Below are 12721 nucleotides of genomic sequence, written 5' to 3'. Positions count from 1 at the left end.
CCACAGAGTATTCTCCCAAAAGTCTTGGCGGTCATCAAGATGTTTTCTGGCAAAACTGAGATGAGTTTTTATGTTTTTGCTCAGCAGTGGTTTTCGTCTTGGTGCATGCCATTTTTGCCCAGTCTCTTTCTTATGGTGGAGTCATGAACGCTGACCTTAACTCAGGCAAGTGAGGCCTGCAGTTCTTTGGATGTTGTGTTGTGGATGGCTGGGGAAGGTGCACCACTGTTCCATGTTTTGTCATTTGTGGATAATGGTTCTCACTGGTGTTCACTGGAGTCCTAAAGCTTTAGAAATGGCTTTATAGCCTTTTCCAGACTGATAGATCTCAATTACTTGCTCATTTGCTCCTGAATTTCTTTGGATCACATCATGATAGCTAGCTTTTGAGGATCTTTTGGTCTACTTCACTGTCAGGCAGGTCCTATTTAAGCGATTTCTTGATTGAGAACAGGTATGGGTAATCAGGAATGTGTGTGGCTAGGGAAAATGAACTCCGCTTCCCAAAAATGTGATAAACCAGTTAAAACATAAATTAAGGAGATGGGGCAATCACTTTTTCATACAGGGCCCTGTAGGTTTGGATTTCTTTTTACCTTAATAAAGACTTTCATTTAAAAACTGCATTTTGTGTTATCTTTGTCAAATATTTTAATTTGTTTTGTGATTTGTGACAAACATGCAAAACTAAAATCTGCTGCTTTCGGTGAGATACAAATTTTCCTGCCAGTTTAAAAACAGGCAAGGAAAAGGTTTTCCGTCACAGAAAGAGTCAGGTGTGATTCCTGTGCTGTAATGTCTGTATACTCTTTTGCGCCCTCCCCTGTCCAGTATCTGTGGTATGATCAGACCATGTTCCTGCTCGGTCAGACACAGCCATTACACAGTACACAGCAGGGGCACATTTATAAGATTATCTCAGCACAGGAACATTTTTTTATTTAAAACACATCCAATTGTGGAATTTTTATTTTAAGATCTATTGATTAAAATGTACTTTGTTCGTGGGAAAACCCCTTTAAGAAAATAGCAGGGAAAAAATATATTGTCTAAATCCATTCAAAGCACTTACGTAACATAAAATTATTTCTCCAATGCTTTTGGTTTCTGTCCAGTCTATCATCATTTTTTCGAGGTCATCCTAATTAAAAAAATATATATATACACACACAAGACAAGTCTTTAATGAGTAAGACACTGATGTCTGTTACGATAAAAGCACAAGAGCGGTAGTTATGATAAAAGCACAAGAGCAGTAGACCGTAATGTGACACAGTTGTGCCTTAATTTTTTTCGTCTATAAGAATTTAAACTGACATACCTTTATTTTTGTGTGTACATCTAAAATATCTGGAATGCTTCCAAAAATGGTTTTGATTTCCTCTGGAGCAAGAATTGGCCCCCCTACCTGTCCTTCTTTCTCTAGGGGAAGTTGGAAAAGCTGTTTAAACCAAGGAAGAAAAAAAAAAAATCAGGTGAACACACCGAGGCACAAGTCACGTCCGGCTGTAAGCCACGACGTACATTACTCACACCATGCGTGGGGTTACCTGTACTACGGTGGTAAGAATGTCAACATAGTTGCTCTCGGTTTGATACAACTCCATCGCAACCTGCCATCTTGCCGACTGCTTTTGGGGTGCAGGTGTAGAGATCTTGGACGGTTTCAAAGAGATTTTGGGAGTATCTAGTAAAAAAAAAGAATTAAATTTTCATCATAAACAAGTTGAACATTTAAATTACATGCATCTCCACTCTAAGTTTACCATTTACCTCCGTTTTAGGGGCAAGAAATGAGCCAAAATACTGCAACATCTCCTCCAATGGGGCAATGATTGGACAGTGTGTAATAACGGACCCTCATGAACAAAGAACAGAGGGGCAACTACATATGAAGTAAATAGGCTCTAGTAAATATTCATGTTTAAAAAAAAATAAATAAAAATTAAAAAAAATGATAATCCTAAACTGCAAATTTAGCCACTTTACATAATGTTTGCAGAACATCAGCAATGTACTCAATACACAAGGGCATCACAGGGATTTGGGAAAGCTAGAAACTTGAGTAGAGAAGCGGCAAACAAAGCTCAAGGGTGATAAAGCTAAGGTTATGCGCTTTGCACAAGGAAACATTCTAAGCTATATCTAAAAAGGCTTTAGCACATCTCCAGCAGAGATATGGCGAAAACGCACAGCCACCTCTCCATTCTAATACGGCATTAAGGGCCTTGATTTCACGATCAAAAGAGGGGCCCCCAGCAAATCTGCAAGTTATTACCCATCCAGTAGGGAGGGGATAACGTGCTGACTTGGGAATAACCCTTTAATGATTAGTTGGAGTTAAAGAGGTGGATGCTTCTCTTGCTCCATACATTAGGGTACATTTCCACAGGACACTTGCACGGCAAAATTTTCAGAGGCAAGAAAAAAAAATAATTTTTTTTGTAGCATAAAAGCAGATTTGTAAAAAGTGATGTAGCAATGAAGTATGCAGCATAAACTGACAGCAGCTGATTTAGGCCATGTTCAGTAGCCATCTGTTAGAACAGATCCAGCAGCTATCCAATGACAAAGTTGTGCCTGCCTAAAATTTATTTTTATTTCAACTGGCTCATTTTTTTTTTATTATTTATTTAGTTTTAACATTGAAGTCTATTGAAAAGGATTCGTTTTTTTTGCTTACTGGATCATTTTCAAATAGATCATTACATGAAAGTTCATGTGCAGTAATATGATAAATATTTATTTCTCCACCTCCAGTAAGTAAAAAACTGATACTTTTCAAATTGGAGAAAAATTGATGGCTATTTAACGGATCCGTTTTCCATAGACTTTAATGTTAAAAAAAGTGTTTTTGCAGAAGGGCAAAAAAAAGTTTTGTCTGCACAACTTTTGATAATGTACTGCTGCGGGACCCATTGTAACTGATGATTACTGGACATATGAACATAGCCTTATGCTGCTCATCTTTGCAGCCAGTGTATACATTTTGCAACATCGCATTCCCAGCACAGATACTTTAATATAGTGGATTCTTTGCAAGCAAAATCACAGCAAGAAATCCACTGTGTGTACACTCCATGAGGACATACCTGGTCACTGTGGGAAACATAGGTTAAACTGATGTACTTTTTGCTGTATAGCATGGTTTCAGGTGGCACGTCCGCAGGGGCCCAGCTTAATGTACTGTTAGGTGTGCAACCATCAGAGCACATTTACCTGAAAAAGACTTTCCAGACTCTGGCGTGTTTGAGATGTCGAGCAGTGATCCCATAGACAAGGAATGTTCTGCTGAAGGACGCTTTCGAGGTGGAAATGGTGAAATGTCAGTTTCTCTGGTTATCTGTGCCAAAGTATCTTTTAATCTGCGCTTCTTGCGGTTATTACTTGGAGTATTCAATGAAAGCAGCGACACAGACTTTTTCAGGACTGGACTATCATGCTTTGGAGGAAAATAGAAATATACACAAGATTATGTTCTGAGGCATTGCTGCATTATTGCATTTATACAATACATCTCCTTAGGTCTACCTTCATATTTGTGGTATTTTACCATCAAAGCTTTAAAATTTGTTTAACGTTGTGCCGTTTTGGCCTATAGATTACACAGCAGATTAGCTCTACTCTGCAGTCACCTATGAAAAAAAAAAAATCAGTTTGGAAGTCATCTTCCTGAACCCCTCAAACATACCAGACCAAAAAAACATGAGAGATGAGGAAGGGAGGGAAGGGAAGAAGAAAGAAAGAAGAGAAGGATCAGACATTTCTATATCCAGCCCCCCACCACTGCCAAATAAGCGCATGAGCAGCTTAAAAGTTGTATTTTTATAAACCCATTTGGAATGCACTAAATTAATAAAGTATATTCAACTTAAACACCTAGTGGTTTTCTTCCAAATATATTCTGCTGCTCCACCAATCTCCATACTTTGCATTGCAGCCAACCATGCGACTGCTGCAGAGGTGATCCATTTGTCCGGCAAGGACAGACTGTACAGGGCCCATCCTGTACACCTTGCTCTGGCCAGACAGACAGTCATGTGAGGCATGGACAGTTTTGTTTTTTTTGGAGAAGCCATAGTTCCCTCACCCTCAAACGAGAAAAAAAAAACTTCCCAGTTCAGTCTGATTTTCGAACCATAGCTTACCCATTACAGTGAATGGGTCCATGGAGGGGGTGGGGAAACAAGAACAAACAAAAAACTGAACACGGATGCCATGGGTTTTTCACCGACTAGTTGCTAGAAGTTTGGGAAATCTCAATGATTTTTTTTTTTTTTCATGTGAGAAATCTGATGATACCCGGATGGTAAGAATGGACAAAAATAAATTTAAAAAAAAACCTGATTAAATCCTGTTCCAATACTGAACACATTGGAAAAGGAAAATGGGGAATACGTAAGCAGAGCATCGCTTTATTTAAGAGCAAGTGAGGTGGTCCAGAACCTCATCCAAAATTCTCACAGCTCTCTGGTAATAGGAAAACTACTACATATTCAAAGTAGTAGTGGGAACAGAGCAAAAAAATCACGAGAACATTTTATTATTTATTTCTATCAGGGTGTACTTAAAAATATGATAGCCCTTTGAGAACAGCAAGTTACCTTTTCAAAGAGGTACATAGTTTCTCCAGCCCTGGCATCCATCTGTATACTTCCCCAAAACCACTGAAGAGACAGGAAAAAACAAACTAACTATTAGATTACAGATGTGTAACTGCCGGCAAGGTCAACGCTGATCCTACTCACCTCTTGCTTCACAACATATAGCTTTTTGGGAGGCTCAAATGGCAACTCTTTAACAGAGTTTTCTTCAACAACTAGATGAGTGCAATTTTCATCCCCAACTGGTAAAAACTGTCCTCCTAAAGTGGAAGAGATAAACGTCATTAACCAGTCATTTATTTTTTACATTAGTTTCTACTTTATGAACTATAAATAGAAACATTATGTTCTGCTCATTTCCTAATTGTATATTTGGAAGCAGTACTGGTTTCCTAGCCAATATCAAGCAAGATTTTGTAGAACCAGTTACAAATTGACTTTCTCCATACCTTGCATTACGGTCATTGCTTCCATGCTGACTCGCTCCTCTTCAGAGAATCCGAGAAAACTTAATATGCAGTCCTGAAACGGTGACACCTTGAATTCACTTTTGAACGCCTCTTCTGTTGCACTAAACTCTCTAAAAACAAAATTAGTGAATCATTAGTAATTTGTAAAATGAGAAAAGCCGTAAATCTCCATTTAATCCATCATACAACAGTTCAAGGAACTAAACAGAATCGCAAATCAGGGCTGTGGAGTCAGAGTCCATTTTGGTGGAGTCGGAATAAAATGGACCAACTCCTAAAATAAATTGGATTCAGTAGTTCGGTGCAGGATGTGCTGTAAATGTTTTCATAAGGATTTGGGAAAGTTATGAAATGTCCTATAAATGTCTGTTCTGTTCCTGATCTAAGGATATCGGCTTTTTGTTGAGATGAATCTGTGCTGCACTTTATGTACACGCTCAGTAGTGAGGCAGTGCTGCACTTTATGTACACGCTCAGTAGTGAGGCAGGGCTGCACTTTATGTACACGCTCAGTAGTGAGGCAGGGCTGCACTTTATGTACACGCTCAGTAGTGAGGCAGGGCTGCACTTTATGTACACGCTCAGTAGTGAGGCAGGGCTGCACTTTATGTACACGCTCAGTAGTGAGGCAGGGCTGCACTTTATGTACACGCTCAGTAGTGAGGCAGGGCTGCACTTTATGTACACGCTCAGTAGTGAGGCAGGGCTGCACTTTATGTACACGCTCAGTAGTGAGGCAGGGCTGCACTTTATGTACACGCTCAGTAGTGAGGCAGGGCTGCACTTTATGTACACGCTCAGTAGTGAGGCAGGGCTGCACTTTATGTACACGCTCAGTAGTGAGGCAGGGCTGCACTTTATGTACACGCTCAGTAGTGAGGCAGGGCTGCACTTTATGTACACGCTCAGTAGTGAGGCAGGGCTGCACTTTATGTACACGCTCAGTAGTGAGGCAGGGCTGCACTTTATGTACACGCTCAGTAGTGAGGCAGGGCTGCACTTTATGTACACGCTCAGTAGTGAGGCAGGGCTGCACTTTATGTACACGCTCAGTAGTGAGGCAGGGCTGCACTTTATGTACACGCTCAGTAGTGAGGCAGTGCTGTAGAGTCGGAGTAAGATGTGGAGTCGGAAGTCAGGGAAATTGAGAAGTCAGTGGTTTAGCTTAAAGACTCCACAGCCCTATTACAAATGCCAACAATTTAATTACTGATTTTCCCTAAACAGAAAAGAAAATTTCAGCAGCTCATGGACCCTGATAAGGCGACTGATCGGAAGGCAGCTCATACCGAAGGTCTTAACTAGATAGCCTGCAGCCTATGTACATGCCTTTGCCATTGTCTAAGACTTGCAGTTTTTCCCTCTAGGGGTGAAGCTAGTAGATACCATATTTAACACAGACTATTAAGCAAAGGAGAACCTGCTTGGCATCTTGCCCCATGGTAATACTGCCATTGATAAACCATAGTCATTAATGACTGGGTGAACTACTACAGACTACAAATAATGTAAGCATACATCAAATTCCCGGTCATCCATTTATTGAAGATGGTAAAGCTCAGCCAGCCTGGCATTTTATAGGCTTTTGTCATTTGTCAACACCATAATCCAGCTATTGAGTTTCATGATTACATTAAAGGGAACCTGACAGGTCCCAGCCGCTAATACGCACTCAAAGTCCTTTATTCTACAAAGGTGTTTGATGTGCCCTGCTAACAAAGCAATCTTTCAAGAATTAACTTTTAACCTGTAGTGTGACATATGCTAATGAAGCAGGATTAATCCAGTGAGGTGTCTTTCCAGATCAGTCCTGCCTTTGTATCTTCTAGTAATACCTCTGTAGGAGTGAAGAGATGTCAGCTCACCCATCATTGAAGAACGATTGCAGAGGAAACTTGTAGTGCTGCAAAGGAGGCAAGGAGGAATTTCAGATCTTCATAAAGTTTCCTCCTGTGGGCTCCTCCTCTAACAGGTTAATTAACCCATTCTATGACTAATTCTGCAGGAAGAAATGTCTCCATAGCGTTTTTCGGAAAGTCATTAATTAACACCACACATTCCGGCACTTATCAGATGCTACAACCAAAAGGTTATTTAAATGCTCAGAGGTGTTGAGACACTTTTCCGAAAAACACAATGGAGACATTTCTTCCTGCAGAATTAAAGGCATATAACGAGTTAATAAACCCATTCGAGGAGGAAAAGCCTAAACCATGAGTCCTGGTGGATATTTTCCGTACAGACCAGATCACCTCTAGGTCTGAATATTAGACAGGACATTATTTACCACCATGATTAAATGCATCTTCTATTTGATTTTGTTTAATATTCTTTTTATTTCCTGTTATTTTATTATATACTTGACCATGACCGGTCTCTTTCGGGATAGGCTTGTTTGGCCCCTGTGCACGTCAGAATATGCCATAAGACACTTACCAATTCCTGGTCTTACATGCAATGACTAAAGCCCCCGTCTCACATAGCGAGATTGCTAGCGAGATCGCTGCCGAGTCACGGTTTTGGTGACACAGCAGCGACCTCACCAGCGATGTCGCTATGTGTGACACTATGCAGCGATCAGGCCCCTGCTGTGAGGTCGCTGATCGCTGCAGAATGTCCTGGACCATTTTTGGGTCTTAGCCCTCCCGCTGGTCAGCACACATCGCTGTGTGTGATCAGCGGGACCAGCGATCAGGCTGGTAACCATGATCAACAGCGGGTTACTAGGGGTACACGCGCATTTAGTAACCCGCTGTTTATCATGGTTACCACTCTGCTATGGTGAGCGGTAACCTCCCGCTCACTGTAGCAGGCTCGTAGCCATGATAAACAGAGGGTTAATAGGTGCGCGTGTGCCCCTAGTAACCCGCTGTTTATCATGGTTACCAGCCTGCTCCTGCTTCAGCAGGCTGGTAACCAGGAGCAGGACATCGTGGAAAGATTCTTTCCACGATGTCGCTGCTCCCCTGATCGCTGGTGAGCCTGCCTGTTTGACAGCTCACCAGCGATCACATAGCGACGCAGCAACGATCCCTGACAGGTCGTATCGTTGTCGGGATCGCTGTAGCGTCGCTAAGTGTGACGGGGCCTTAAGGACAGCAGTTCAAAAAGCGTTTGCTTGCAACTACTTGGCTTTTGAACTTAACTTTTAGAATATACTCTATAATAAAGTGTTTTTTCTTATGAAGATCAGAATGGTGGAATTCCTCCTCACCTCTGTTGGAGTGACTGACAGCCCGCATACAATACCAGTTATGTAGGACAGTTATGCAGGCTGGCAGTCACATCCAGGAAGATTAGTCCGGGGGAAGAGACGTCCTGCTGGATTAGTTAATTCATTATCGTATGCGAAGCTGACGCATAAAAACACATTCTTGAAACATTGTAACTTTAATAGGACGCAGACTCCTTACACGATAAAACAATTGGACAGTAAATCATTACAGAAGCAGCTGGGACCTGTCTGGTTCCTTTTAAATAAACATGAACAGATTCGTTACATTTAGGCGATGTAGCAAAAAGACATTTTATGAACAGGAAACCTGTCTACATATGGAATTAGTGGTATGGCTGGAAAGGAACTTGTACCTCATGGGTACAGGAGTGCACAGGTCACAGGAATTTGCAACAAATATAAAAAATATATAGCGGCTCTGTTGTCTTAGCTGGCACCTGTTCACACTAGCTAGGAGGTGCTGGTCAGTTTTTCTATTTGTAGATGTACTGATACGTCCTGAACTGGAGCTGTGCCCTATGCGATCACCACGGGAGGTCTGCTTACCCAACAGCCAAACTCCTGCAGTAACAGGCCAGAACTAACCCTGGCTGCTTAACCCTCAAAATGCAAAAGTTAATACCAACTGCAGCATTCACAGGGTCGTGGGAGGAAGGGGGCTGCCGCTATCACACCATCCGCCCCCTCACTATGCAATTGCAGGATGATGATGGTTATAATGTCAGTTGTAGGTCAAAGAATGATCCCTAGGTCTGCCAGGCTTGGTGGCCCATTAAGCTTTGCCATACAAATGATCTAACAGGCCTCCTGTCAGTGTAATGCAAGTATCATGGTATTGAGCCACTGATCAGACAAGTTAAAATTGAAGGGGACAGAAAAAAATACATATATATTTTACCAATTTACATGCGAGAACAAACAATGAAACAAGAAAAAAAAAAAAAAAGTTGCTACTAAACTTGTAACTCTTCCAACATCCTAACGAAATAGGAAAAAAATAAGTTAAAAAAATAGTGCCGAAGTACAAGACACATAGCAAGTCATTTATTATTTTGTGCAGAATAACTGTTTAACCGCTTAACAACATTAGACGTACTAATTCGCATCTGTGCCCTGGGACTTAAGAGCCAGACCCGTATTAGTACGTCATTGCGCGCGCACACAGGCTGTGCGGGCGCGATCGCCGCCGGGTGTCAGCTGTGACAATGTGCAGGGAGCGGTCACGCACCGCTCCCAGCACATTAACCCCCGCAATGCTGCGATCGAAGTTGATCGCAGATACTCACCTCCTCTTCCGGCCTCCAGCGCTGTCTGCCGTGGCTTCCAGGATGTTGCCATGACAACATCCGGGTCACCAGACAACAGGAAGATTGTTTGGACATGCGCAGTGCATCTCCAAACTATCTTCTCCCTATCCAGCGCTGACAGCCTGCATGACACAGGGATGGTGCTCCATCCCTATGCTGTGCAGGCGATCAGAATAAAAAAAGTGAAAGTCCCAGAGTGGGACAGAGTAAAAAAGTGTAAAAACTGTCAGAAAGTGAAAAAAATAAATAAAATAAAAAAATTGTAAAAATATAAAAAAAAAATAAAAAAAAAAAAAAAAAGAATCCACCAAAAATAAAAATATAATGTACCCATCAATAAATATTATTATAAAAAAAAAAAAAAACAAACAAACAAACAAACAAACACACAATAAAAGTACACATTTGGTATCGCCACGTCCGGAACAACCTGACCTATAAAACTGTCCCACTAGTTAACCCCTTCAGTGAACACGGTAAAAAAAAAAAAAACGAAGCAAAAAACAATGCTTTATCATCATACCGCCAAACAAAAAATGGAATAACACGCGATCAAAAAGACGAATATAAATAAAAATGGTACCGCTGAAAACGTCATCTCGTCCCGCAAAAAACAAGCCGCCATACAGCTCCATCAGCTGAAAAATAAAAGTTATAGCTCTCAGAATAAAGCTATGCTAAAAAATATTTTTTTCTATAAAATTGCTTTTATTATGTAAAAGTGCAAAACATAGAAAAACGATATAAATGTGGTACCGCTGTAAACGTACTGACCCGAAGAATAAAGCTGCCTTATCAATTTTACCACACGCGGAACAGAATAAAAAAAACAAAAAAAAACAATTCCTGAATTGTTGGGTTTTGTTTATTCCGCCTCCCAAAAAATCGGAATAGAAAGCGATCAAAAAATGTCACGTGCCTGAAAATGGCACCAATAACAATGTCAACTCATCCCGCAAAAAACAAGCCGTCACATGACTGTCTGCCAAAATCTGGAAAAATTATAGCTCTCAAAATATGGCGATGCAAAAACTAGATTTTACAAAAAATGCGTCTTTTAGTGTGTGACAGCTGTCAGTCATAAAAACCCCATATGATTCTGGTATCTCTGTAGTCGCACCGACCCGAAGAATAAAGTCGTCTAATCACTTATACCGCACGAGGAACGGCGTAAAAAATAAACTCTCGGGTTAAGGCTGGGTTTGGGGTGAGGGTTGTGATGGGGTTGGGATTTTTTTCAAAAGTAAGAAAAAAAGATGACGATATGGCGACTAGTGTTGAGGGCAAGTGCTCGCTACTTGAGTTTGCATCGGGTGCTCGGGTATGCATTGAGTATCGTGGGTATTTGAGTGACATGCTCGAGTCTCCGCCTCATATGCTTCGCGGCCAAAAAAACTTTGCGGGGATTGCCTGCCATGCACGAGCGATCCCCACATGTTTTTTTTTTGGGTGTCTAATAACCGTGAAACATGCAGGGCAGGGATTCGAGCATGTCACTCGAGCACAAACAGTACATGGTGCATACCTGAGTACCCGATGCAAACTCAAGTAGCGAGCACTTGCGCTCAAGAGTAATGACAACTTATTCAATATGATGACCTAATGTTATCAAATTCTGTGTCGTACCTCTGGGTTCAAAATGTTCACTATACACCTTAATAAAATCCTTGAGGGGTATAGTTTCCAAAATGGGGTCACTTGTGGGGGAGCTCCACTGTTTAGGCACATCAGGGGCTCTCCAAACGCGACATGGTGTCCGCTAACAAATTGAATGGAAAATCGGCTCAAATTGTTAGCGGACGCCATGTTGCGTTTGTAGAGCCCCTGCGTGCCTAAACATTGGAGCTCCCCCACAAGTGACCCCATTTTGGAAACTAGACCCCCCAAGGCACCCATCTAGATGCATAGTGAGCACTTGGAACCCCTAGGTGCTTCACAAATTGATTCGTAAAAACGGAAAAGTATTTTTTTTTTCCACTTTTTCATTTTTACGAATCAATTTGTGAAGCACCTGGGGGTTCCAAGTGCTCACTATGCATCTAGATAGGTGCCTTGGGGGGGGGGGGGGTGTCTAGTTTCCAAAATGGGGTCACTTGTGGGGAAGCTCCAATGTTTGGGCACACGGACTCTCCAAATGTAACATGGCGTCCGCTAATTATTCAAGCAAATTTTACAATCAAAAAGTCAAATGGCGCTCCTTCCCTTCTGAGCCCTGCCGTGCGCCCAAACAGTGTTTTTTCCCCACATATGGGGTATCTGCGGGCCCAGGGGAAATTGCACAACATTTTTTTCTTGTTACCCCTGTGAAAATAAAACAAATTGGGTCTAAAGTAACATTTTTGTGAAAAAAGTTAAATGTTCATTTTTTTCTTCCACATTCCAAAAATTCCTGTGAAGCACCTGAAGGGTTAATACACTTCTTGAATGTGGTTTTGAGCATCTTGAGGGGTGCAGTTTTTAGAATGGTATCACTTTTGGGTATTTTCTGTCATAAAGACCTCTCAAAGTGACTTCAAATGTGATGTGGTCCCTAAAAAAAACTGGTTTTGTAAATTTTGTTGGAAAAATGAGAAATCGCTGGTCAACTTTTAACCCTTTTAGCTCCCTAACAAAAAAAAATTTTGGTTCCAATATTGTGCTGATGTAAAGTAGACATGTGGGAAATGTTATTTATTAACTATTTTGTGTGACATATCTCTCTGATTTAAGGGCATAAAAATTCAAAGTTTGAAAATTGCTAAGTTTTCAAAATTTTCGCCAAATTTCCGTTTTTTTTCACAAATAAACGCAAGTGATATCGAAGAGATTTTACCACAATCATGAAGTACAATATGTCACGAAAAAACAATCTCAGAATCAGGGGAATCCGTTGCAGCGTTCCAGAGTAATTACCTCATAAAGTGACAGTGGTCAGAATTGTAAAAATTGGCCTGGTCATTAACGTGCAAATCACCCTCGGGGGTTAAGAGCATAAAAATCCAAAATTAATTTTCATAACCAATGACATCATAAACAAGATAAATTTACAACTAAAAGTACAAAGTGTCAAAAAAATTTTTTTATAAATAACTGGAATATGTACAAGCATTGATAAGTTATTACGGC

At 41.0% G+C, this 12721-nt stretch overlaps 1 protein-coding gene across 6 annotated transcripts in view; it reads right to left on the bottom strand.

The window, feature by feature from the left end:
* The window catches only part of ECT2 (epithelial cell transforming 2), a 77985-nt gene that overhangs the window by 40731 nt on the left and 24533 nt on the right, over positions 1-12721 (bottom strand). For 5 of the 6 annotated variants that reach the window (XM_073674909.1, XM_073674912.1, XM_073674913.1 and 2 more), the window contains 7 exons: positions 5054-5184; positions 4749-4864; positions 4605-4667; positions 3220-3442; positions 1551-1687; positions 1322-1441; positions 1073-1141 (listed from right to left, as the gene is read on the bottom strand). In XM_073674909.1, the coding sequence (XP_073531010.1) occupies positions 1073-1141; positions 1322-1441; positions 1551-1687; positions 3220-3442; positions 4605-4667; positions 4749-4864; positions 5054-5184 (859 nt within the window). The remainder of the gene's footprint in view (positions 1-1072; positions 1142-1321; positions 1442-1550; positions 1688-3219; positions 3443-4604; positions 4668-4748; positions 4865-5053; positions 5185-12721) is intronic. The other variant, XM_073674911.1, reaches the window with a different exon arrangement.

This window comes from Phyllobates terribilis, unplaced genomic scaffold (genome assembly GCF_046119375.1).
Source record: "Phyllobates terribilis strain yellow unplaced genomic scaffold, ASM4611937v1 Scaffold_3__8_contigs__length_932513732, whole genome shotgun sequence".
NCBI classification, from domain to species: domain Eukaryota; kingdom Metazoa; phylum Chordata; class Amphibia; order Anura; family Dendrobatidae; genus Phyllobates; species Phyllobates terribilis.
The sequence above is the reverse complement of the archived record's forward strand: the minus strand, read 5'-3'. Positions and strand labels throughout refer to the sequence as shown.